Genomic DNA, 27,959 nt, shown 5'->3' with positions numbered 1-27,959 from the left:
AAGTGTCTATTGTCAAAGGAACGCAAAAAATATATTCTATATTTAGCAGTTCAAATTGGTTTGAACCGTTATTTTTGCTCCCCGGAACTGAGCCGGAGCTAAACCCTGAACCGCAACCTAACCGATAAAAATTTCGGTTCGACACTGGTCACGGGCAGTGGCTGGCTAGCAGACCACGGGATTCATTTTCGCTTAGCGATCAAAGAAATGTTTGGCTGCTTGGTGTTATTCGTTGTAGTCTATGCTGAAAGAACATGTGCAGAAGGATATTAAACGCTTCGATGTCGCGCTTTTGATGCTGTTTTATTGGTCAGCCCCATGGGCTTATTCTGTCAGCTGCGCTTTGACCTAAAGGGACCATGAAATGACCTTTTTACTTTTGCCGAATAACTTTTACATTAAACCGTCAATGTTCACTGAACGTCGAGCGGGCATCCATTTTCGTTTCGTTTTATTAACTTCTACACGAGAAATCATTGAAATATTGAGTTTTTCTTCCTCTCCAACTCGCCGCAAACTAGCCGTGGCGTAATTTTGACGGTCGTGACGTGCTCCGTCACCGGAACCGGAAGTTCTCTTGGCAGTAGGAGAATGGGAGTGCAGCAAAGAGCGGGCTGTGTGCCGGTAGGTTTTACCACAGGGTTTTACGGCTCTGATGGCGCCAATGCCACCGACACATTTTCTGAATCTGCACCTCTCATCACCGAGAGTCGTGGACACATTGCAGCTGAGCGAAATTCAATTAGATATGCTGTGCTACAGCAACAGTACAGTGGCTACAAGGAGAAGTGTGACGAGCCCCGTCGCCGCAGACGCTTTGATCGCCTTTCGATGCCGAAGTTGAGCTCGGTTTTAAACTATTCAGCCCCCGTGCTGGATGTGTCTACTCATGCTTAGGAAGCAAAGCAGTTGTTTCGTGCCCGGGTGCACGACCGGTTACAAATCGTGCAAGAAGGAACTTTCTCTTTTTGGTGTGCCCAAGGATGAAAGCACGTTCGCTCAATGGCAGCGCGCGAAGAAGTATCTGAAGCTTCGGCATGTTACATACACATTTCTACTGTGACTCAAGATAACATTTCGACTTCCATTCACTTGTCACAATTGTCACAATTCACTTCCATTCACTTCCATTCACCTGACAACTACAGTGTGTCACAAGAGAAAATTTACACGGTCATTTTGACCGCAAAAATAAACCAGGCATCGTCGAACGCTCATTGTCCGCCCAAAAGTAGAGCTAGAGGTCACAACCAGATGCCAAAGTTTCAGCCCGATCCGATAACTTAATAAAAAGTTTTGAAAATTTCAATGGGAAAATGGAGCCCATTTTTGCCCGTTTTCGTTTTCTGGTGCCATAGAGCCCCATGTGTTTGAAAACTCCGTCGGCCGCCATTTTCCCATTGAAATTTTCAGAAAATCACATAACTTTTGATCAAGTCATCGGATCGGGCTGAAACTTTGGCATCTGGTTGTGACCTCTAGCTCTACTTTTGGGCGGGGAATGAGCGTTCGGCGATGCCTCGTTTATTTATGCGGGGAAAAAGACCGTGTAAATTTTCTTTTGTGACACCCTGTAGAATAAAAACGAAACACCATAATTATAGTTAATGCAGCCCCAGGTTAAAGTTAAAAAAAAAACAGGGGCAGACGCAACGCCGTTTGAAAATTCATCGGACACTATCACTACAAGGGCATATTTTTTCACGTGCTCACGCTCTACTCATAAGGTAAGGCAAAGAATAGTGGTCAGTGACTCTATTTATTAAACATAGCACTGGGTGGCAAAATATTTGCAAATTTTACGTAGTCGAACACATTTCCCTATGTTCAGAGCCGTCGATATGTGCCCGCAATTCGTGATATTTCACTAATTCCTTTTCTTCAAAATTAGAAAATGATAGTTCCGACATTCAGTCTTAGTTAACTACGTAAAAACACTCCATATCTATTATATGATGAGACATACGGAGGCGTAATCAAATAAAAACGCAGCCTTACCAATGCTGCCTCTGCGCGCCGCTAACGTGTATAAGTGCCGCAGCGCCATCTACTTTTTCCCTGGCGAAGTGCCACGCCTGAGCCGGCACGCTCACCACACTTCTCCTTCTAGCCCAAAGAGGTTAGAAGTACTAGGAGGGGGCACGTCAAAAGTTTAAGCGATTTTGTGTCCAGCGTGACCGCAGATCTGTCTGGCGATTGGTGCGCGTGACATGTCACGTGCGAGATGGATGGTTGATTGTAGGAAGATTTCTTGCAGGCTTGCGCGCGCTCCGTCCGGTAGGTTTTATCAGATCGAAGGCTAGGCTGTGGTGTATTCTAGTACACCATAGCTAGACGAAGGCTAGCTACGGTCACGTAATGTGGTGAGAGTAAGGAGGAAAATGCGAAAGAGGCGAGGCGTCAAGGGAGCATGGCTTGTGGAGGCTACGCGGCTGACGTCATGCCCTCTCCTACCCTTCTATTCTCCATGTTGTAGCCACTGTAGCAATAGCATGGGACTGGTCCAGGGTGTAAGATAGGCAGGTGGGGAAACGGCCCATTGAAGCCTACCGCAGCGCCGTGACCGGATTGTGTACTTGTCTGCTTGCGGGTACCCCCTATTTGCGACAGATGGCGCTGCGGCGAAAGGAAAAAAAAATTGGAATCGGATTTGCATGGAACTCTATGGGAAAGTGTGCAAAATAAACCGAGAGCACGACAGTCCTTCATTGAAAATCCACGAGAAATCATATCCGTTAGTTTAGTTGGTCACCACCGGTCGCCTACCCGGACTGAGAGTTCCCGGTGCTCCACATAGATGGCGCCACAGAAAAAGAGAAAACCGAGGGGGACACAATCCGGTCGCTCATTAGGCTCTCGTTTCCCCACCTGTCTATCTTACACCCTGGACTGGTCCCATATGCCGGTACGGAGCGCTTCAGGTTGTCAGCACTACAGTCGCTTCTCCGCCCTCACCAGTTCCCATGGTATCTCTAAAAAAGAAGGGGACGCGCTGGACCTCACTGGTGTAGCACAAAATGCACAGTTTTCTATGGGCTCAAGCTTTATTAACTTTTATTTTGTCAGGATAGGCTTGCAGGGTAGGGTGGATGAAAAAAAGACAAGAAAACGATGCAGTACGTTGTCTTGGACGATCACGACTTTAATGATAGTACAAATCTAGCCACACGCCTTTTCTATAATTGCAGAAGACAGTGTAACCTTAGCAGAGATATAGCAACATGGAAATATGATTTCATGATCGCATAGACGTTGCGATCGTTCAAAAAATGCTAACATTAATTACTTTTTTTAGGTGACGAAAACTTGTCAAAATTCACATCCTTCATATATGTCTTTAAATGCAGTATGCACCAGTAATATCCTGGACTGGATCACAAGCATGGAATACGCAAAATAAGAAATCCGGGCGATGTTCGAGGACACAGATGCTAAGGAAGCACCACTGAGTCGAAGTAAGCAAAGACAACGGAACGAGCGTTTCTGCTGTCTTGAAGGTGCCGCCACAACACAACCCCACGAGTAGATGAATCTTCCCTTCTAGGACGTGCTGGGTTATCATCGCGACACACGACCAGAATTCAGTCAAGGATAGCTATGCAAAACGATGGCCTTCCACCACGTCGATTATCACCTCCAACGCCACGTTTTTCAGCAGCTGGGCAACTATGCACTGGCACAGTCTGACATTTCTCTTGCTTCGTTTACCACACGATAGATGGCACATAGCTCCGAGCATTATAATATTTGGCAATTTCCGTCACATCGCTAATTATTCAAGAAAATGTGGATTAGAATAATCTGTCACAAAACTTTTAAGAAAGATTCGCCGGCAATTTATTGTTTATGATCACGGTGCTGGTGAGGTAGGCTCTGATCCAATAGGCGATGTGGATTTGGCTGACGTGCCGTGGCACCACTGATGCATCGCAGTGAAAAGGCAGGGAGCTTTTGTAGGAAAGAAGGTGTAAGAAAGCCCGCCTTTCTTGTAAAACTTCTATAGCGAAAAAGTTTTTTGAGCCCTTCATTTTTGTGTTTTCGTTTCTTTTCACACCTTTTACGACATGCAGTGCATAAAATTCGATTTCAAAATCGTTTCCTGGTCCCAGGCAGCACACATTGCTCATAACTGCACTGGCCTCATCATAGTCTGAATTTCCAGACGATGTCGGCAATATCAGGACCTAAAAGTCACGAAAAAAATTGGCAAAATAGTGGGATGTATCTTGTATCCCAATGGTCTCACTGGATTATCGTGTCTGCCGTGGCTACACTGCACCGCGACACTCGTGCTGCTCGCGCCAACCTTTGGATGGATGGATGCGGTCAAACTCTTTTAATCGGGTGGCGGCTTGCGCCATCTAGCCAAAGCCTTCACTTCCTCTCCCCCAGTGCATGGTGGTGAAAGGCAATGAAGTGGCTGATTTCGGGGACAGACTGGGTTAGAGCAGTAGGGTGGGAAATTATGCTGTCTACTATTCAAGTTGAGCCCCTTCGGTCTTGATTGTAGGTTGACTTCTAATTTTAAAAGGCTCTGCGGAGGAAGAGGAACAAACATGGCGGTCTTGTTTGAATAAATATGGTAGTCAACCTGGTTCCCATGCAGCTGCCTACCTAAAGACCAGCGAACTTGACTGCACTTTGTTCGGTGGCTCGGGAGCAAAGCACCGGCCTACGGATCTCCAAGTGGCGGGTGTGAATGACTGAGGCATATGGGCACATGGCGGAGAAGGTGCCGTGTCACTGAACTTTCAGTTGCACGTCAAAAGATCCCCAGGTGGTAGAAATTGATCCTCAGCCCTCCACTGGTCCGTGCCAGATGCCCTTCGTTGGTTTGGATTGTAAAAACCCCAAAAATTTGATGCTGACTACACTCTGGTTCCAACGCCACGAACTAGCAGTGTCACGAGTGTAGGTCCCATGGTATTGGGGTGGTTGTTTTTGAAGTTTATGATGTTAAAGGCGCATTTTTATTTATACACATTTTGACAAATTTGCCACTTTTTGCAGGCATAAGAATAGATATTTACAGGCTAAATAAATTATCAAGTGCAAAGGGGGTGGGAGGCTTTATCTCAACTGAAGTGTTGCAATTTGATTAATTTTTCGACCGTTTTATTTCATACCCATTGTATATGGAACCTACCCTCACCAGAGGCTGATTTCTAAAAAGCAGGCTCTCTGTTCCCTTTGGGTCCTATGTATTCTTATTACAAAATGTAATAAGTGATATGCTTCGGTATAAAAGAGGAACCCTCAATCATTATCAAAGATGAACTTGAACAGTGATGCCATCACTTTTTTTATTTTCAAGTGATATGCAAACAGGTGTTGGCACCAAGCATCTGCTCCAAAAGCATCACTAGCTCCTCCGAGCCAATATTCTGCCCACTACAAAACCTGCTATAGAGGATCAAATATGGCTTCTATCACTGTCTTTAATGTGACAGGTTGTGCCCACTGCTTGAGTTAATGTTGTGTATTCAAGTTCTCGCGCCCCGGTCCTCACCGAGGAGTCGCGTATATTGAGGTTCCCCTACGTTGCACCAGATTGAACCACGCGTCCGGAGTGCACCGAACCGGGCGAGTGTCAGGTTTCGTTTTCGAGTGCCTCGCGCGCCTGCGGACTCTGCGCCCCCGCGAGACCGCGCGCGTCCCCACCGAGCGTTGGAGCGACCCTCCACAATGTAATCAATGTAATCCCGGCCAGCCACACGGGCTGGATATATACTCTAATAAAGTTGCGTTCTTACGTATCAAGGACCCAACAACTGGCGACGAGGCAAGTGATCCCCGGACTCGCCTTCCACGTATGTACAGCGTCAGAGCGTACTACGTCCCGTTTTGCGCGTGAAGCCCTGCGCTGCGCTCCGAAACCAGAACTCTTGGGCGTGGCCGCCCTCCATTGTGTTCACCCTCCTTGGACCCGACATGTCTTCCCCGGACGAAGATACCCCGACTGTTGTGATAGCTCCTTCGGCCCCATACCTCGCCCTGGCTGAATTTTCGCCGGATCAGCCAGCCGCTTGGCCCGTGTACCGGGAACGGCTTGAATTTTACTTTCAAGCTCAGAACATCGCAACCGATGACAAGCGGAAAGCCATCCTCTGTAGTGCCTGCGGAGTGGACACCTACACACTCCTTCGCTCCCTGTGTGCCCCCAAGACGCCGATGCAGACACCATACGCTGACATCGTGGCTAAACTGGATACCCACTTCGTCAGCAAGCCCTCTGTCACCTTGGAACGCTTTCGATTCAACAAACGGGATCAGCTCCGAGGAGAGACAGTGCCGGCCTACCTCGCTGCACTTCGGCATCTCGCTCGTCATTGCGAGTTTGAGGACTGGCTTGATCGTCCACTGTGCGACCGAATGGTATGCGGCTTGCGCGACGAGACCCTTCAGCGCCGACTGTTGGCTGAACCAGAGCTCACACTGACCAAGGCTGTTCAGATGGCTCGGGCTGCTGAGGAAGCAGCCGTTAAGACAGAAGAACTTCGTCGCACCAGGTCAGAAGCTCGCCAAGAGCAAAACCGAGTGGCACAGGCGCCACGGAAGCCCCCCAGTGGTAGCGCTTCCACCAACGATCAATCTTCTCATGTCCAGTGCTGGAGATGCACGGGCTCACACGACGCCGTAAACTGTTCCTACGCCAGTGTCGTATGCCACTTCTGCGGCAACAAAGGACACCTGCAGAAGGCCTGCCGTAAAAAAGCGGCAAAAGGACAAAAGAAACCGGGCAAGGCTTCTGAGCGATCACCTGATTCCGAACGGCGGCCCAGAGGTCGTAATCACCAGCTGACAGAAGCAGCCGATCCCCCATATCAGGATGTCTACCACGTGACGCCGTCCGTTTGCCACACGGGTCAACCTGTGGAGGAGGTTCCGGTTCTGCGGTCACTGTCAACAGTCAGCTCCGTCACCCCGCTGTATTCGCAGACGTTGTGATCAACGGACATGCTTTATCCATGGAGGTGGACTCAAGCTCCGCCTGCACCGTGATCAGCTCAGAGACTTTCCGAGTTCTGGACCTCACGACCACTAATCTTCAACCCTCTCCACTTCAGCTACAATCCTACACCCACGAGCGGCTCGACATGATGGGTACACTGCAGGTTGACGTCACTTACAAGACCCGAGAGGCACGCCTTCCTCTTCTGGTGGTGAAAGGAACCGGCACCAGTCTGCTCGGTCGAGACTGGTTTCCTGCGTTGGGAATCGGCCTCAGTGGCGTGAAGCAACTCTCTGAAGAACGAACCCTTCGGCAGCAACCAGTCAGCGTTGTGGTAGCCGAATTTCCTGAAGTCTTCAAGGAGGGACTGGGAAAAAGCAAAGGACTACCTGTTCGCATCGAGGTCGCCCCTGCGGCTACACCCCGGTTCCTCAAAGCGCGCCAGGTACCTGTTGCTCTACGTCCTCGCGTAGAAGCCGCCATCGACATTCTCGTCGAGCAAGGCGTATACCAGCCAGTGCGTAATTCACGCTGGTCAACCCCGGTCGTCCCAGTCGTGAAGAAAAACGGCAAGATTCGCCTGTGTGGCGACTACAAGTGCACCGTCAACCCTGTGCTCCAATGGGAGACATACCCCTTACCTACCACAGAGCAGCTCTTCGCCAACCTCGCAGGTTGCAAGGTGTTCTCGCGCCTTGACCTAGATCAAGCATACCAGCAGCTGACTGTGGACGACGAGACCGCCGACTTGCTAACGGTCAACACGCATCGCGGACTGTTTCGAGTCACCCGCCTTCCATTCGGTGTCGCCACAGCCGTTGCCATCTTTCAGCGATATATGGAGGAACTGCTGGCCGGACTCCCAATGGTGCACGTCTACCTGGACGACATCATCGTCGGAGGCCGAACGGAAGTAGAGCACCACCGCAACCTCCGAGCGGTTTTGAACAGAATCCAGGAAGATGGAGTGCGCTTGAGCAAAGACAAGTGCGCCTTCGGAGTGCAAGTCGTCTTCTTGGGCTATCGCATCGACAGCCAAGGCATTTACCCGACTGAAGAAAAGGTCAAGGCTCTGAAGGAAGCTCCAGCACCCAAGGACAAGCAGCAGCTTCAGTCCTTCCTCGGGTTGTTGAACTTTTACAACCGTTTCCTACGCGGAGCAGCGCACACGCTCGAACCCCTGCATCGTCTCCTCGGCAAAGACTCGCCATGGAGATGGGGACCGGATGAAGACCAGGCGTTTATCAACGCAAAAAAGCTTCTGGAATCGTCAGCGGTGTTGAGACACTACGACGTCCACAAGCCCCTCGTTCTCGCATGTGACGCATCGCCATACGGGCTCGGTTTTGTGCTGAGTCATGAAAATCAGCCTGGCCTGGAAGCTCCAATCGCCTACGGATCCAGGACGATGACTCCGACTGAGCGGAACTACTCCCAAACAGACCGAGAGGCGTTGGCCGTAGTGTCAGGAGTCAAGAAGTTTCACCAGTACCTGTATGGGAGACACTTCAAGATCTACACAGATCAAAAACCCTTGGTTGGGCTCCTGCACCACAGCAAACCCATCCCAGCGGTTCTATCGCCACGCCTGCTCCGATGGAATCTGCTCCTGGGACAGTACGACTACGAGCTGGTCTACCGTCCAGGTCGACAGATGGGCAATGCTGACTCCTTCAGTCGGTTGCCTCTGCCGACAAAGGACTTCCAGCCTCCACCCCTGGAGGACGTTCTCCTGCTGGAGGCTGCTCCAGAGAGGCCAGTCGACGCAGAGCGGATTGCTCGACTAACGAAACAGGATCCGAAGCTGTCCCGCGTCCTCCGATGGATCAAGCATGGATGGCCTGACGAGAAGCCATCAGAAGAGTTCCAACCGTACTATGTGCGCCACGACGAACTCTCCGCATACCGCGACTGCATTCTTTGGGGCAGCCGCGTAGTTGTGCCACCTAGCCTCCGCCCCGAGATCCTAAAGATTCTCCACTCTGCACATCCCGGCATGGTGCGCATGAAGGGGCTCGCCAGAGGCTACGTCTGGTGGCCAGGCCTAGACAAGGGAATCGAAGAGCAGGTCCGCACCTGCGCGACTTGCCAAGTCACAAGGGACTCGCCTCCACAAGCTCCAGTGCATCCCTGAGAATGCAGCTCCAGGCCATGGTCCCGACTGCACGTGGACTTTGCGGGCCCCTTCCAGGGAAAGACCTTCTTTTTGGTCGTGGACTCGTATTCTAAGTGGTTAGAAGTACGAATTACGAAGTCCACGTCAGCAGCGACTGTCGTCCGCGAACTAAGAAGGATGTTCGCCACCCACGGACTGCCCGATGTGGTTGTCTCGGACAACGGCCCTGCCTTTGCGTCAGAGGAGTTCCGCACGTTCCTCGCCCGCAACAACATTCGACAAGCATTGGTGTCTCCCTACCATCCATCTTCGAATGGTCAAGCGGAAAGGTTCGTCCAAGACACCAAGAAAGCGCTGAGACGCTTGAGAGGCGCTGACATCGATGTGTGCCTCACACGCTTCCTGTTTGAGCAGCATATCCTGCCAAGCACATCGACAGGAAGAAGCCCGGCAGAGTTGATGATGTCGCGCCAACTCAGGTCGGCTTTGGACGGCGTCCACCCAGACCATCAGCGCTACGTCGAGCAGCGCCAGGAAAAGCACGCACAGAGCAGCAGAACAATTAGAGAATTCTGCCCCGGCGACAGGGTGTTCGCTCGCAACTTTGCGTTGGGACGTCCACGCTGGGTTCCCGCCGTCGTCTACTCTCGCAGTGGACCGGTATCATATCAGGTGAAGCTGCAAGACGGCACGTCTTGGAAACGGCATGTTGACCACATTCGCCAACGAACGTCGGACATGCCGGACATTCCTGATACGCGTGATCGCGCTCCGGATTCTGGTGGCGCGGACCTTGATCCACAAGAGACTCGTGACGACGCCGTGTCAGCTGCAAGGCGCAGCATGCCGGGAACGTCTAGGACCGAATCTGTGGAAACACCTGCCGAAGCCAGACTGACCCCGGCCGCTGCTCCTGGGTCACCCTCGCCCGCTGCTGCGCGATCCACAGATTCATCTGAGAGCAACAGCACCTCACCGATCGCACTTCGCCGATCAAGTCGGACAACGCGCCATCCCGCCCATTTGAAAGAATTCGTCTAGGGGGGAGGGGTGTTGTGTATTCAAGTTCTCGCGCCCCGGTCCTCACCGAGGAGTCGCGTATATTGAGGTTCCCCTACGTTGCACCAGATGGAACTACGCGTCCGGAGAGCACCGAACCGGCCCGTGTCAGGTTTCGTTTTCGCGTGCCTCGCGCGCCTGCGGACTCTGCGCCCCCGCGAGACCGCGCGCGTCCCCGCCGAGCGTTGGAGCGACCCTCCACAATGTAATCAATGTAATCCCGGCCAGCCACACGGGCTGGATATATACTCTAATAAAGTTGCGTTCTTACTTATCAAGGACCCAACAGTTAAGAATTTAGTGAGGTGAGAGAGAGCAACAGTAAACAACAATAATGATGACACCTGAAGTAGGCCTGGTTGTTACCTACAGGTCTGATGTCAACAGCATTTGCACTGTGTTTCTACTTTTCTTCATCTATGATGTAAAAACTGAACCAAGCGTGTACATTTCTGGCATATACATTGTGTGATGGCACACATTTTTCGGCATACTTCATATATTTTTCCATCCTTTCCAGGTTGCCTGCTGGAATGCACCTAAAGGCTGCAGCTTCATCGGCACTGCAGCCAGCCTCTTGGACCACTACAAGGAGTGCGGCTTCAGCATCGTGCCTTGCTGCCTGTGCCGCTCTTTAGTATTGCAGTGCGACATTTTGGAGCACTTCAAGAGTGGATGCAGCATTCGCGAAGCAATGTGTGAGCCTCCAGACAATCTTGCCACAGAAGACCTCAAGGACGTCGGCAGTGCTTGTCTTGAGATGAAGAGAGCCACGGGAAAGATATCCGAGGACCTCATGTTGCTGCAGACCAGCCTGAACCGGTGCAGCAATGACGTCAGGGCTGAGGGTGCAAGATGCAAGGGCCAATTGGAGGCTGAGGCTCAACAGCTCAACAGCCTTAACGTGGTCTGCACCACCGGTTTTGCCAAAGAACTGCAAGTTCTCCAGCCAGCAATGACCGACTACAAATACGATGTGAGCAAGGAGCTCCGTTTGCTAAGCTGTTGTAAGCCTGTGAGGGTCCACTGGTACATTGCGGGGTGGGCAGACCTAAAGAAGAAAGCACTTGAGGTGGCGTTGCGGTCGTTAAATAGTCTCACCACATGGGCCATTTACGGTTATAGTGTCTCCCTAGTTTTTAAACTTTATATAAAGGAAAGTAACGGCTGGATTGTCTGCTTCATGCGGATACACCCCGGGGAACAGGACCTGCAGCTGGAATGGCCCTTTCGCAAGGTTTACAGGGCTGGTGTCATTCACCCCAAAGACCAATCAAATGAGATTTCACGCATGGTAAATCCTGGTAACGGTGAAGATGAATGCCAGCAATGCTTCCTGAGGCCCAAAGAAAAACCAAATGTTGCATGTGGAGCAGACCTGGCAACAGCCGAGAAGCTTGAAACGGGTGGGTTTATACAAAACAATACACTCCACATGTTCTTAGAGGTAGAGCCCTAATCTCTCCATATTTGCCATACCCTAATTAGGATTAAGCAGGTACTGAGTAGTGAACAGCCCTTAGGCTTGCTTAAATCTGTTTGTTTTTTTGTATTTTATTTTGGTTTTAGTTTTGATTGCAGACTAATCAGCTTTTGGACTTCGTAGCTAATTTAGAATGCAAACAGTCAGGAGCGATATTTTAGTTATGCTTGCGTAAATGTTGTTTCTTTTGATGGGAACTTAATTTTTTATAAATTCAGCTTTTTCTTTATGGTGTTGTCATGCCTATTTTTTGTTTTCAGACACATTTTTATATGAGGTAGCTAAACCTGTCCACACAACGGCACAGACCTTGCTTTTGCGAGATAGTTCTTTGTATTCGTGAGAAAAATCGCATTGGAGAGAAGATAGAAAAAACCATTGTCCCAACTGCACGACGGCGCAAATCTGAAGGCTGGAGAAATAAAGAATGCAGCTTTCTACACAATCAAACTTTTTAAGTTTAATGCCCGCATACTTTACTGTCAGAATTAGTAAAAGTAAACTTATATGAGCATATATTTCAAGCGAAATAAAATGCCGAACTTGGCTTCTGGAGCAAACCTTACGTAATAAGGCATTTTTCGGCGAATTTTTAAGTCCCTTCAAATTAATATTCTAAAGCTGAAACTTTTTGTGTCAAGTGTTTAATGCTTTGTAAATTTTCAGCAAATTAATTAGCGTTTTACTGTTGAAAGTGTTTTCTGCATTGCGCCCGAAAATGTCATCCAAATAGAAAAAGTCAAAATTTTGCGATTTTCGTGCGGCAATTAAAAAAAATCATTCTCGATTTCATTTAAATTCTACCCGATGGGCCCTTGATGACCGGTAATTACAAATCTGCAAAATCATGTTGCATTATTTCGTTTTAAAACAAGGAAATAAATGTGTAACCAGGTCGTGGTCGCATCAATCTCAGCTGGGGCGTTTCTGTCCTAAAGCGCGAAACACGTGTACGACGAAACCTTCCGATCCGACGTGCGGACTGCCGGAATGACCTTGGGGGGCGAGGGTTTTTCGTAGCATCGGAGAGCGTTGAAAACCCTCGCCTCCGACCGTCGCATTGCCTGGTCGGACGTCAAATCGGACGGTTTCGTCGTACATGTGTTTCGCGCTTAACGACTAGTGGTAGACAAGCGACACATGCCGCAGTAACCGTGCTTGGTCACATTAATGCCCAGGCGCCACGAAGCACTCTAAAAATAGCACGTGAACGTTGCGGCGCGTTTGTTCCATGCCAGGGTGTTATACTTGGCTGGTTAAATATCGATTGTGCTACCATTTCAGGTTAGCACTCTACCATTAGTACCTGGCTGACAACATGATTTGATTTGTATTTCTGGGCATCGCTCGAAAGCTTGCTGACAAAATAGTTTTATTCATTTTTCTAGTCATCGCTTGGAACAAGCGACATTGCGAAAGTTTCTGCTTCGACCGATGGCGGGCGTGTCTAGGGCGTTCCGCCCTAGACACGTCCGCACATCTCGAGAAAGACAATGGGGAATGAGTGGAATTCAAGGTTGAGTTAAAGGGATGCTGAACCGAAATCTGGACCCCACAAAATACGTGGCAAAAGCGTGCAACGGGATGCTACAAACACCAAAACATCACTCATACAGCAATATCTCGAACGGATGACCGTATTTTTCAAGGAAAGGAGGTGCATTTGACAGAAATGTTCACGTCGTGTTTCTCCGAGAATGAGAGGGAACGGCCTCGCGTCTTCTCCGCCTCGCAGCCTTGAGGGTGCGAAGCGAACAGGGGAGGAAACTAGGTATCTTCACGTCGCGCGCCTCGTCGGCCTGGTTCAATCTCGACCTCTTTTTCCCAAAATACGGCCGTCCATTCCAAATATCGCCTTACCAGTAGTGTTGTAGGGATTGTAGCGTCCCGCCAACGTCTCCTACATTTTTTTTTTTCTGAAATACGAATTTCGGTTCACCATCCCTTTAAAGGGGATTTACATAGCGTACACGGTTCAGCGCCGAAGGCAACAGCCAAGTGTACGCTCGGGCGATACTCAAGTCGCTCCAACAGGATCTCTTGCCACGCCTCAACCGCAAACAGAAAAGCCATGATCTGTGACTGGGTCAAGGGGCGCAAGAGAGTTTTCGATCTGGGGAAATATTTTTATGAAATTCCAAGAAGGTCAAAGAGTGCAAAAAGCTGCAGATGTTTATTTGCAATGAGAACGCTCTTTGTGTGAATTAGCGCGCGTGTGTATGAAGCAAGGAGGTTAGAAGTACTAGGAGGGGGCACGTTGCAATATTGGTGAAGCCTAGTCATAAAAGGTTTAAACGATGTTGTGCCCAGCGTGACTGCAGATCTCTCCGGCGATTGGTGAGCGTGACATGTCACGTGTGAGATGGATGGTTGATTGTAGAAGGGCTCCTTGCAGGCTTGCGCGCGCTCCGTCCGGTAGGTTTTATCAGATCGAAGGCTAGACTGTGGTGTATTCTAGTAGCCTATAGCAAGACGAAGGCTAGCCACAGTCACGTGATGTGGTCACGTTGGCATGGTAAGTGAGGAGGGTAAGGAGAAGAATGAGAAAGAGGCGAGGCGTCAAGGGAGCATGGCTTGTGGAGGCTACGCGGCCGACGTCATGCCCTCTCCTACCCTTCTATTCTCCATGGTATGAAGGCACTCTAGTGTGTAGCAGCCAGCGTCGCCACCTAATGCCAAGCCGTCAACGCGCGCAGTGGTTCACTATAAACAGAAAATAAAGAAAGAACTGCTGATCAGTCGACCGGCCTGCACCGCGGTGAGGCGCCAATGAAGGGGACGTAACACAAGTTTTAATATAACGGGAGTTTAATTAAAACAATGATTTAGATAGAAACAAAAGTAATATAATGGAGTTCAGAAGAATCGAAACGTGGCAATAAAGTCTTAGCACTTTACCCTGCCGGTGTGCGGGCGTCAAAATTTCAGCTACCGTCCGAGCGCGGCCAAAGGCTGAGGGACGGTTCGCAACATCGAAAAGGGCATTCCTACGCACCACAGAATAGTCCGCAAAAGTAATTTCTTTTTTTTAAATAACTGTTTCATGCTACACATTGCACAATATTCCAGGTGTGTACTGCTGAGAATGATTTGCAATTAAAGATCTGAAGTTTATGTTTTATTAATATATGTAAATGCACGTGGTTGGGTGAAAACAGATGCATCCGCAGGCAACATGGCTGCAGTGGCTGCAGCCAGAGCCGTATATAGCTGCAGCGCTCGGTTTTTTTTTGTTTTTTTTTTTGTGATTTCGTTCCCCTAATGGCCGAATTATGTGCTTCGCTGCTTTCCCCACCTAGTCGCTTCAAAACGTCCTTCCGCAAAGGCACGTTTGGGCATCAGGCGCGAGAGGAGGTGATGAATGTCTACTTTCAAATTCGGCAGGAGACTCCGGCCGCGTCGTACCGCGAATGCGCTGTAAACAAGAAAAGCGTCCGGGCCATTACAATTCACTGATAGGCGGCGAAATCAAGCACCCCTTTACCTGCCGATCACATTGAACGCCAAGAAGCTGGTGGAAAGAACTGCGCCTCGAGTTTGTTATATCCAGACAATACAAGGAAACATCAACGGCCGGGCCATCAGGCACCTTGCAATGTGTACTTACATCTCTAAACTATGCCGAAATGCCGAACAGGTGGAAAGCTCGGACAGAGACGCCAGCGGCCAGCCTACGTACTGACATTCCTGTGACTAAATTTCAGAACGTGAAAGGGCGCTTTTTAAACCTGTAGCAGGCGATACCGTTGACACACCCGTAGCAGACGAAACCCTCGCTCGCTCGCTCCCTCCCTCCCTCCCTCCCTCCCTCACTCACCCACCCACCCACTCACTCACTCACTCACTCACTCACACTCACACTCACACTCACACTCACACTCACTCACTCACTCAGCCCGTCTTCTTCTTCTTCTTCTTCTTCTTCTTCTTCTTCTTCTTCTTCTTCTTCTTCTTCTTCTTCTTCTTCTTCTTCTTCTTCTTCTTCTTCTTCTTCTTCGGAGTGAAGGCCCGTTCACACTCTTGCAACCGAGTGCGACCGAGAGAGACCAAACCGGTTTTTAAGCCTCTTGCGATCTCTTAGGACCAGCTCTGCTCAGTGCATCCGGTCCCAAGAAGTCTTTCTCGGTCGTACTCGGTTGCAAGAGTGTGAACGCGCCTTGATACAAAAGTGCAGGTGAGATCGCGTGACCTATTGCCGGTGTGTGATTGGCTCCGGCCACACGTAGCTTTGCATACAAGTAGCTTACTTAGCCCACCGTGGATTCGATGGTGGGCTAGAAGGCAGCTCGATGAGGCCAGCCACACACACACACACTTCTTGCGGAGGCCTCCCCAGCACGGACCTGGCCAGTCACCATCGCTTTTCCCGGGCTCGATCCACTTTTTTTGCAGATTTTGAATATCGGGGCTCCGCAAGTTCAGAGCAGATTTTGTGTCCACAAAGGTTGCATTTCCTGCGAGACGAAAAGAACGGGGTTGAAAGCGCGATATATCAAACCAAGTGCAGGAAGGACTTGGAACCATTTGTCCTGCGGGGTCTTGTTTATATTGAGGGGCATAGAAATTTGGAAACTGATGTGCGCTTGGGTCGGTCTCCGGGTAATTCAACGAGAGTAGTCTCTAATGTATCGGGGCGCAGCCGGATTTGATGACATAAGCAATCTACTAAAACACGTTGAAGGGACTCGGGGCTTCTTCCACTCAAGAGTCCGCGCTGCGAGTAACGTAGAGGGAATTCTCCTGATCAATTTTTTCATATTTCCACATGTGAAGCGAGTAGATTCCAGGCACCCTCTTGGCGTCCTTCCACTTTTGTTTTTTTCGTTCTCTAAATGCCTCAAGCTTGCCATCCGTAAACTTGGTGTTTTGCAAGCCCCCCAACCCGTCGCATGCATTCTTGCCGTGCCCTGTTGCCGAAAAGATCCACTTCGTCGTCTGGAGCTCACTGCACTGCAACTAGTGAAGTTGATACCAGTTCTTAAAATGGGCGGCCGCTCCATCGCTAACATAAGTGAAGCGAGAGTAGATTGGTGCGTTGTCCTCAAGCTGTGCCTTAATTTTTGACAACGCCAAGCATCCGTGCGCCGAGTCATGAGTTTTTTTTTTTTTTTTTTTTTTTTTTTACTTCGTGATTTTTTTACCCACTTCTGTATGCAGGTACGAATACGGGAAGCATACAAAACTTACGGTCATTTTTTTGTGCTTTTGCATGTTATTTGGACTATTTTTTAGTTTAAAGGAAAATACTTTTGTATTTTTGTTTTTGAGGTACAAAATGCCAAACATCGCCTCTTTGACAATCCAGTGCCATCTTCAGAGCCTTGTAACTCATGAGTTATTATATTTGTCACTTATTAAATACTATGCTGGTGTAACCCTATACATGAGCTATCGACGGGCATAAGTTTAGTTTATTTTCACTGAATTTTTTATATGAAATTTGAAATATCGTCGAAAATGAACTTAACCAATATTTTGAACCCACTTTATCGAAAAAGGCCATTTTTTCATTTCGTTCAATTTTTTTTTATTATAGCTGCCGATCATATGAACTTTCTTGCCTGCTTGATGCGATTTCCCCTTTTTGTTGTATCTTCTCTAAAAAGTGATTGAAATCGCTCCCACGTGACAATACGGGGACACCTTCAGAGCCTTGTAACTCATGAGTTATTATATTTGTCGCTTACCAAATACTATGCGGGTGTAGCCATATACATGGAATATCGACGGGCACAAGTTTAGTCTATTTTATGTTCACTGAAGTTTTTATATAAGATTTGAAATATATCGTCGAAAACGAAATTAATTGATATTTTGAACCCACTTTATCCGAAAAGGCCATTTATTATTTCGTTAAATTTTATTATTGCTGTCAATCATATGAACTTTCAATTGGCTTGATGCGATTTCCCCATTTTTCTTGTTGTATCTTCTCAAGAAGTGATCGAAATCGCTCCCACGTTCTCTGAACGGCCAAACGCAGTTTTCGCAGGTCGGCTTCGCTGCAAAGACTATGCTGCATATTTGTGTGTTCAAATGCAGCGGGTAAATTCATTTCAATTGAGAACACTTGTGCTTGGCTACATTGCATTTTATTAATTTTTAATGATGGCAACTGACATTCCTTAGTCTGATATTTAGCGGTGCAGCGGATGTTTCATTATCCGATGTTTAAAGGGGCACTGACACCCCAAAGGTCGTATATTTTTTATTGTCTAAAAAGATGCAAGTTGCAGTCAGAGACACGCAAAAAAAAACGCATCGCGAAAAAAAATTTTCTTGTGCGCGCGCGCGCCTTTTTATTTTTGGCGTTTCATTCTCCCGCCTCTAGCCTCCTCGCTTCTTTTGATTCGTGACGTCAAGAATCATGAAATTTAGAAGCTTTGTAGGCGACATCTCTATAACATTTAATAACGGCAATCCTAAAATATGTTTTTTAACGCAATTGCGAACGCACTACGGCCCTTCTTTTTGAAATACCAAAAATCGGGAGTTCGTTGTGGTGCCCAGAGCCGAATATGTAGAGAGGTCAATGGGAGGCGCGGGCAGAGCCAGGGCGTGCGGTAGACTCGGAAAGAGGGCTTGGCATGCTCTCTTGACCAACCAGAAGTCGAAAAGAATCCCCTAGCGGTTGTAGCGAGAAACAGTTCTGAGCCGATCGATCATCGAAGGTCTTTGTTCGTATATGGTTTTAATAAGTGCGTAAGAGTGAAGTGTAGTGACTCTTCGTGGTTGAAAATAGGGTGCACTTGTTGTTTTCATCATGATCATGCAGAAAGATGTAAGAAACGAATGCGCCGCTCAACTCTGTTTTGCGCGGACAAAGTGTGACCACTTTGACGGCAAATTCCCGGCCCTTGGCGTTTGCCGTACGGATTATGTCGATCATTCCGCTAGTCGCATTCTTCCACTATCATTTTGGATGAGCGTGATTGAAACATCACGTGTACCATATTTTCAGCCATCGAGAGTTACTCCAATGCAGTTATCAGGTTTGTTTCTCGCGACCACCACCAGGGTATTATTTCCGGCTTCTGGTTGGTCACATTTGAATTTCTGAAGACGCCCTGGAACACGCCCAGCCCGCTTTCGGCCAATGGCGCCTTCTCATTTGTCTCCTATACTTCCCAACGAATGGCCAAACTCTCTACATATACGGCTCTGGTGGTGCCGTCTCCTGAATTTGTATGCTCCAACGGAAAACAGGCGACACCGCTCAAAACCGGTCCGCCGGCGCTCGTTCCTTTCCTCTTCGCTTTGGGTCGCCATGGCAACAGCAGGGAGTCGTGAAAGAAAGTGGACTCTCAGGACTCCGCAATATTTCACGTCAAAGCAGCGGCGCGGATCGCGCGGGAACTTCGAATTCGGCATTTGGAAATTGTTTTTTTACTTCACAAATACTCAATTCCCAAATTTCAAATTTTAAGGGTAATGTCCCGGCATCGTTTTCAATCGTTTCGGATAATAAAAAAAAATATGATTTTGATGTGTCAGTGCCCCTTTAAAGCCAGGGCACAAAGGGCGGAGAAAACGGAACGAGCTCTTCATGTAGCCAGACCGGGGTCATATAACTGTTAGTGTTATACACAGGTTGTAAGGCTTGAAGCACCTCGCCATAGTACACAATTTTCGTTCGCAGGACGGCTCCTTGAGACGGACGTCAAAAGGCTTCGTTAAAAAAAAATAAAACAATGACAAGCGTTCAGCTTTTCGACTTACCGGAGAAAGAAATCGATATAGTCAGGAAGCACATAAAGAAGAATGGGCCTCAGTAGGTGCTTGCACAGGATTACGCTCCTCACATGTGTGGTGCACGGTTCGCGAGCCGGGCCAGGAAACTAAGGAGACATTAATTAGCACGAGATGTATACTCCCTGGCATTATGAAAGACACATTCGCCGATGCTGTTTATGCAGCGGTGCCAAACCCGCCTTGGCCGGACGCGCTTTATTTTGAAGGAGAAAATAGAACAAACCTTTATTTATTCCCAAACCAAAACAATGTGTGCCTAGCCAAAGCAAATCTATTGTCGCCACCCAAGATAAAATCGTCAAATCGCTTTTCCATATTCCTGAAGGCTGTACAATCTTTGCATTAAGCTCGGTGCGACGAAGTGGAGAAACTAAAAGTCTGCAGAGACATTAAGTGACTGCTTGCGCTGCCTTTTGTGCATGTGGGAATCGTTTCTTCTTGGCACCAGAGATATCGATCAGTCTTGAACAAAACCCAACACGTCTATCTTTAACTGCACACACTCGTTCAAACAGAAGGGCCACCGTCTCGGGTTCACCGCCCGCTCGCATTGGCTTCAGTTTTAGTTCTGTCCGTCTCGACTCACCACGCTGTTCAACTTCTCGGCTGCATCCGACCGCTGCGGTACAAAGTTCAGCTCGCCCCCGCCCTCGATCTTCTCCACAGGCAAGCCGATGCCGTTGTCAAAAAGTTCCAATATTGCGTTGCTCGTGAACTGGACGATTTAAAGCACAACAACATATTGTTTTCCAAGTGCATCCTAAATATATTAGCGTTAATTAATAAAAGTGCCTATTTATCGCCAATTGGTGTTTTAGTCTTCGCTTCATGTAAACTCAGTCCGTTTTCCTCACTTTTTTTTCTGCAAACTGCTTTTCCTTCTTAAAGAGGGGCATGTGATATTACATATTTTTGATATACACGCTGACAATAAAGAACAGGCGATTACATGGTTATTTGATCGCACGCGACAAGACACATCATGGATTGGCGCCCGTGCCGGTTGCTTCCTGGGTGTAACGGAGATGGGCCACGGCATAGCTGGACTCCTAGCCGGAGCATAATTGAAGACTGTAGTATTTCATTTTTTTTATTTAAGTCACTCGCCACACTACCTAGATGGCGCCACTGTTCCACTATTGCGCCCGTGTTATCAGGGTTGCGTCCCGTGGCGCTCAACTGGCTCAACCCCACGTTGTTGACCGTCCGGGGCTCCCGCGCCCGGCCCGCCGGTCACCACTTCGGCATGTGAGACTCCTCGTTTTTCCGCAGGCCCACGCAGGCACTGCTCTTCTTTATTTTCTCGGGTGTCCGCATTTTCTTTTAATTACTACATTCTGGTGACGAGGATTTTCTTTTAATTACTACAAAGACATTAAAGGAAAACAAGTGTTTCTTGATGCAGACTTGCCGACAAAATATATGGCAACCCCCCCCCCCCCCCCCCCCCCCGAGAGTGAGGCCGAAGCAGAAAGTGAGGCCGAAGGTTACATCCGCGCTCGCAAAGGCGATCGTATCTCACCGACGCAAGGCAGCGATACGCGACACCGGCGGCGTCCCCTGCGCGGTGTAAACATGCGGTGTAGACCGGCAGGGCGCGTGGCGATAATGAACAAATACCAGTCATTCATCTTGCAGTGGCACAACAGCCCCTCCCCACGGTAGAGCAAATACGGAGAACCGGGGAGGCGAGGCGTGTAGATGCAAGGTTGGTGAAGAGAATGTTAATGCAGTGCTTGCATACTACAAAACGGGCGAGCTGGATGGCAAAGCCCGAATAAGGAAGATTTTGGGCGTGTGAAAATCGAGGGAGAGACCGAATGGGCTACGCTTCATGACCCGGTCCCTGCGCGGAGCATACAGCGTCTACAAACTTGCCCACCCCTGCTTTGCAATTGGCCTCACAAAGTTTATATCTTTGCGACCTCACTGGGGCAAGTTCTTGCCACACCGAGAGGTGTGTCTTTGTACCTACTCTGCCAAGTTCCAGCTATGTCTCGTGGGGCTGAAAAATTACACCATCTTCCCGAGGGGAACCATGGGGTGATGCGGAGCATCGCGGATCGTTATTAACGGTGTTAGTAACGTTGTTGAACTTCACGGTCTCGAACCTCAGGTTCTGCTGCTCGACGTTCACGAACCAACGCGCCTTCCCGTTCTCAAAGGTCGGGTTCCGCCGCTCGCTTCGTACGTTTACATTGAACTTCACGGTCCCGAACCTCAGGTTCTGCTGCTCGACGTTCTCGAACCGCCGCTGCTTCACGTTGTCGTAGTTCAGCATCAGCCGCTCGACGTTGACGAATTGCCGTCAACGTCTCGTTGCCGTAGTTCAGGGTCTGCCGCTCGCTTCAAGCGTTTGCGCTCAGCGTCACGTGCCCTTCGCTGCGCAGCTTTGTCTTCAGTGGATGTAGCGTTGCTGTTAGTTTGTGGGGTGGTGCTGATGCTTGCTTGCGCCAACCCACTAACTGACGGGACTGTTGCTTCCATCACACTTCATCGGAAGAACGGAGTGAAGTGGAGTCAACAGCGGTGAACTGAACGCGCGCAGCGCGCTATCCGCTGCTTATATTCACACTTGAAGGAGAGGAGACTAGAGGAGGAGAGTTGCGCATGCGCGCGCGGTGTGAGTAGAAGCGAACGCACGTGAAGTGCACGCAGCTGGTAATGAGAGAGAGCGGAAAGAGTAATGCGCAGCTGTTGGAGAGAGGGAAGGAGGAGAGTTGCGTATGCGTAGTGTGAGTGCGGACTACGACGCCACGGGACATAGACCCGAGCAAGAGATGCTCCGCATCTAAAATACGATAGGGGATTCACCTGCTGCGGAAGATATGTAGGCTCTCTGTTTATGTCCGCAGCCTACTTTCCCTTGCTTCCTCGGCAAGTGCGACCAGAGCCCAAGAGCGGAAAAATCGACATTGGAAAAAAAATCTATATTGGATATGATGAGGACGTAGTCTACGCCACATGGGAATTGGGGGAGTTCATTAAGAAGACGCTGACGGCCGCAGCGTTTATCAAGGAGCTTCAAAAGACTGTGATAAAGTGGATCCCTCATAACTACCTACGACGCGTGCAAGCAAAGGCAATACATGATGAGAAGCAGTCTTGTGAAAGGGGTGCTATTGTTTTCCATTTTGACTTTGTCGAGAATTGAACCGTGGTGCTTGCGACGAAGTACAGGCATACCATTGCAGAAGAAGCAAATCAGCATCTTTACGTGCGTTGTAACGTCAAGGAAGTCTATGCGGAGCTATGCTGCGCTTTGCGATGATATAACTCATGACTCGGCGCATGGATGCTTGGCCTTGTCAAAAATTAAGGCACAGCTCGAGGGACAACGCACCAATCTACTCTCGCTTTGCTTATGTTAGCGATGGAGCGGCCGCCCATTTTAAGAACTGGTATCAACTTCACTAGTTGCAGTGCAGTGAGCTCCAGACGACGAAGTGGATCTTTTCGGCAACAGGGCACGGCAAGAATGCATGCGACGGGTTGGGGGGCTTGCAAAACACCAAGGTTACGGATGGCGAGCTTGAGGCATTTAGAGAACGAAAAAAACTAGAGTGGAAGGACGCCATGAGGGTGCCTGGAATCTACTCTCTCCACATGTGAAAATATGAAAAATTTGATCAGGAGAATTCCCTGTACGTTACACTCAGACTCTTGAGTAGAAGAAGCCCCGAGTCCCTTGAACAAGTTCTAGTATATTGCTTATGTCACCAAATCCGGCTGCGCCCCGATACATTAGAGACTACTCTCGTTGAATTACCCGGAGACTGACCCAGGTGTACATCAGTTTCCGAATTTCTATGCCCCTCAATATAAACAAGACCCCGCAGGACGAATGGTTCCAAGTCTTTCCTGCACTTGGTTTGATATATCGCGCTTTCAACCCCGTTCTTTTCGTCTCGCAGGAAATGCAACCTGTGTGAACACAAAGTCTGCTCTGAACTTGCGGAGCCTTGATATTCAAAATCTGCAAAAAAGCGGATCGAGCCCGGGAAAAGCGATGGTGACTGGACAAGGTCCGTGCTGGGGAGGCCTCCGCAAGAAGTGTGTGTGTGTGTGTGGCTGGCCTCATCGAGCTGCCCCCTAGCCCACCGTGGAATCCACCAGTTCCACCCCCTTCGGACAATGCAACAGAAGAGGCCGTAACTCCCGGACAGTGACAGATTACACTCCCTCCATCCGCTAGCTCCTCAGTATTGCAATCTAGTTGGTAGTAATTCAGGATTTTAGGATTTCTTCTGTGTACTCGCGTGGCTTGCACATGACGTCATTTCCGATGCCATCCAGAGAAAAGGGGAAGAAGGAGCTCCCCTCTTTTCCAGGATCCTCCTTTGTGCCTCCCGGATATGCACAGACTTCGCTATTCTCCTCCCAGACGGTTTGAGAAGACTAACCTGGCACTCAGAATTCGTACAAAAGCAGCTTCCCTCTCCACCTTTTACATGGTGTTCAAAAGTATGCGATGTGACGTCAGTGCAAGGAGCTTCTGTCCGAGCGCAGTCAAAGCTACGTGTGGCCGGAGCCAATCACACGCCGGCAATAGGTCACGCGATCTCACCTGCACTTTTGTATCACTCCGCTGCGCCGCCCGCGCTCGCCAAGGATTTCGTCTGCTACGGGTGTGTCAACGGTATTGTCTGCTACAGGTTTAAAAAGCACCCTTTCACGCTCTGAAATTTAGTCACAGGAATGTCAGTACGTAGGCTGGCCGCTGGCATCTCTGTCCGAGCTTTCCACCTGTTCGGCATTTCGGCATAGTCTCGAGATGTAAGTACACATTGCAAGGCACCCGATGACCCGGCCGTTGACGTTTCCTTGTATTGTTTGGATATAACAAACTCGAGGCGCAGTTCTTTCCACCAGCTTCTTGGCGTTCAATGTGATCGGCAGGTAAAGGGGTGCCTGATTTCGCCGCCTATCAGTGAATTGTAGTGACCCGGACGCTTTTCTTGTTTACAGCGCATTCGCAGTACGACGCGGCCGGAGTCTCCTGCCGAATTTGAAAGTAGACATTCATCACCTCCTCTCGCGCCTGACGCCCAAACGTGCCTTTGCGAAAGGACGTTTTGAAGCGACTCGGTGGGGAAAGCAGCGAAGCACATAATTCGGCCATTACAGAAACGAAATCACACAAAAAAACCGAGCGCTGCAGCCATGTTGACAACGGATGTAGGTGCAAATCATTCTCAGCAGTACACATCTGGAATATTGTGCAATGTTTAGCACAAAACAGTTATTTAAAAAAAAAAAAAAATTTACTTTTGCGGACTATTTTGTGGTGCGTAGGAATGCTCTTTTCGATGTTGCAAACCGTCCCTCAGCCTTTGGCTGCGCTCGGACGGAAGCTGAAACTTTGCCGCCCGCGCACCGGCAGGGTGAAGTGCTAAGACTTTATGGCCTTTCTTTAGTTCTCTTTCAGTTCTTTCTTTATTTTCTGTTTATAGTGAACCACGAACCTGTGCGCGTGGCGATGGCTTGGCATTAGGTGGCGGCGCTGGCTGCTTCACACTAGAGTGCCTTCATAGACACGCGTGCTAATTCACACAAAGAGTGTTCTCATTGCAAATAAACATCTGCAGCTTTTTACACTCTTTGACCCTCTTGGAATTTCATAAAAATATTTCCCCAGATCGATAACTCTCTTGCACCGACCCAGTCACAGATCATGGGTTTTCTGTTTGCGGTTGAGGCGTCACAAGACATCCTGTTGGAGCGACATTGAGTATCGCCCGAGGGCACACTTGGCTGTTGCCTTCGGCGCTGAACCGTTTACGCTATGTAAATCCCCTTCAAAGGGATGGTGAACCGAAATTTGTATTTCAGAAAAAAAACAATGTAGGAGACGTAGGCGGGACGCTACAATCCCTACAACACTACTCGTAAGGCAATATCTCGAATGGACGGCTGTATTTTTGGAAAAAGAGGTCGAGATTGAACCAGGCCGACGAGGCGCGTGACATGAAGATACCTAGTTTCCTCCCCTCTTCGCTTCGCTCCCTCAAGACTGCGAGGCGGAGAAGACGCGAGGCCTCAAGACGCGAGGCCTCTTATTCTCGAAAAAACATGACGTGAACATTTCTGTTAAATGCGCCTCCTTTTCTTGAAAAATACGGTCATCCGTTCAAGATATCGCTGTATGAGTGATGTTTTGGTGTTTGTAGCATCCCGTTGCACGCTTTTTCCACGTGTTTTGTGGGGTCCAGATTTCGGTTCAGCATCCCTTTAACTCAACCTTGAATTCCACTCATTCCCCATTGTCTTTCTCGAGATGTGCGGTCGTGTCTAGGGCGGAACGCCCTAGACACGACCGCACATCGGTTGAAGAAGGAACTTTCGCAATGTCGCTTGTTCCAAGTGATGACTAGAAAAATGAATAAAACTATTTTGTCAGCAAGCTTTTGAGCGATGCCCAGAAATACGAATCAAATAATTTCGTCAGCCAGGTACTAATAGTAAAGTACTAACTTGAAATGGGTAGCACAATGAATATTTAACCAGCCAAGTATAACACCCCAGTGATGTGATTGGCCTAAGCCATTTTGGAGCACCTTTTGGAGCAGCCAAAACAGTGTTTTGGAGCAGCAAATGTTGCCTTTGGAGCAGCCAATAGAGAGTTTTGGAGCAGCAAAAGTGGCTTTTGGACCAGCCAAAAGAGTGTTTCGGAGCAGAAAAAGTGACTTTTGGAGCATATATTCTTAGAAAAATAAATACTGTAAACGACTTAATTTTCGCGGGCTCAAATTTTCGGGAATGTGGCCAAAGCTGAAAGTTTGAAATTATTCGCGGGTTCTAATTTTCGCGAATCGAGTGTAGCTTCCGTAGCGTACACATATTGCCCGGATTCTTCGCGGGACGTATTTTTCGCGAATTGTAGGTGATTCACGAAATTCGCGAAAATTAGGTCTTCGCGGAAATTTAGTCGTTTACAGTATTTGTTTTAAGTGCTGGACAAACGAAGGGCACTTTTTGTTGTGTTGTGATGTGACGTGTTGAGGCGAAATTCGCTGCTTGTGTTTTTGCTGCTGAGACATGCCACAAGCATACAGTGGTGTAGGCGTTGCCAAGCAATTCCCCCCCCCCCCCCCCCCCCAAAAAAAAAAAAAAGAACACTTGCTATTGTTCTACTGGTTCCCGACGTGCAGATTTTTATAAAAAGTAAGCAAACATAAAACAATGGATTGCAAGAGTCCCGGCTGGTGCCTCTCGTGCAATCATGTTCACATAAATGCACGCGAGGGCAACTTCGGCAGGCTTGCAGTTACACGTGCTTCGTCGCGCGAGCGGAGACAACGGCTGTTCGACCTAAACCGAAACCATGCCACTCCGCTCCGTCGCCAACTGGCTCCCAAAATAGTATGCAAAATGTAACTGTCCAGCATACGGCAATAAACAGTCCAGCGGCGCGTGCTTGCCAGGCCGGCAGGTGAGGTACAGGCTAAACACACAGAAAAAAAGAACCTGAGCGTATCGATGCTAGACATTGCGAATCAGGGTCAAAAAGTTCTTGTAGCGCTCTGTGCAACGACTGAACTCGAGACAAACGAGCGCGGTGTGCGGGTTCAGCGTGCAGACATTGCCTTTAAAAATATATACGAAAGAGTAAGACGAAGAGGATCACGAGAAGTGAGCTTTAGCTCACTTCTCGTGATCCACTTTCTTTCGCGGTAAGCAAAACTTCGCCAAGCAGTCATTGAGTTAAAGGTGGATTTTTGTAGCAGCGGTATGATTTAAACAAGAGCAATGTCGATGCGTTTCAGTTTAGAAAGCGCCATATCTGCAGCGACGTGGGGACGGCAACACACGACGTCGCGCGACCACGGCGACTGTGGTCGCGCGAGCGCTTCAGCTCGCAAAGTAGCTCTCGCCGCGCAAAAACGTGGTTTTGTTTCACAGCATGACAGCATGGCTGGCACCCGGCACACTAACGTCGGAACGTTCGCACACGCCCGCGTCTATTGCTAAAAAGTTAAGAAAAAAAAAAAGAAAAACGAAAAAAATGCGAGACGAGATTCCCGAGACGACGAGAGCGCGAAACACGAGACAGTTCTAGTACACCATAACGGCGGAAAAAATCATGCCAGACCAAATAGTCGATTGATGCAGGGTATTTTGTGTCGGGCGGCGTCTTGTGCCACTTAGCTCACGCATGCTCAATTACGGTTCTCAGTTTAGTTTCGTTTTTGAAAGGCGACCAAAATTGGTCCTTTGGCGCAGGCTTGGCGCAGATTAGCCATATTTTGGCGAAATGTAGCAGGATGTAGCAGAGTTAGCCCCTTGGCGCAGTTTGGCGCAATTGGCGCAGCAATCACATCACTGCACCCTGACATGGAACGGACGGGCCGCAACGTTCAGTTTTCATTGGCAATATCAGTCACATGAGTGATGAATCAAGTTCACGTACTATTTTTAGAGTGCTTCGTGGCGCCTGGGCATTAATGTGACCAAGCACTGTTACTGCGGCACGCGTCGCTCGTCTACCACTAGTCATTAGGACAGAAACGCCCCAACTGAAATTGATGCGACCACGACTTGGTTACACATTTATTTTCTTGTTTTAAAACGAAATAAGGCAACATGTTTTTGCAGAT

General features: G+C 48.8%; 1 protein-coding gene across 1 annotated transcript; it reads left to right on the top strand.

The window, feature by feature from the left end:
* The first annotated feature begins 1,607 nt into the window (after positions 1-1,607).
* On the top strand, positions 1,608-12,075 carry LOC120836142. Its single transcript, XM_040499935.2, is given in 2 exon segments — positions 1,608-1,727; positions 10,648-12,075. Coding segments are annotated over 2 exon segments (1,206 nt in total). The 3' UTR covers positions 11,734-12,075.
* Positions 12,076-27,959: the final 15,884 nt, after the last annotated feature.

Source organism: Ixodes scapularis, unplaced genomic scaffold (assembly GCF_016920785.2).
Source record: "Ixodes scapularis isolate PalLabHiFi unplaced genomic scaffold, ASM1692078v2 PGA_scaffold11__112_contigs__length_91849675, whole genome shotgun sequence".
Taxonomy (NCBI): Eukaryota; Metazoa; Arthropoda; class Arachnida; order Ixodida; family Ixodidae; genus Ixodes; species Ixodes scapularis.
This window is presented reverse-complemented; position numbering and strand designations above follow the sequence as displayed.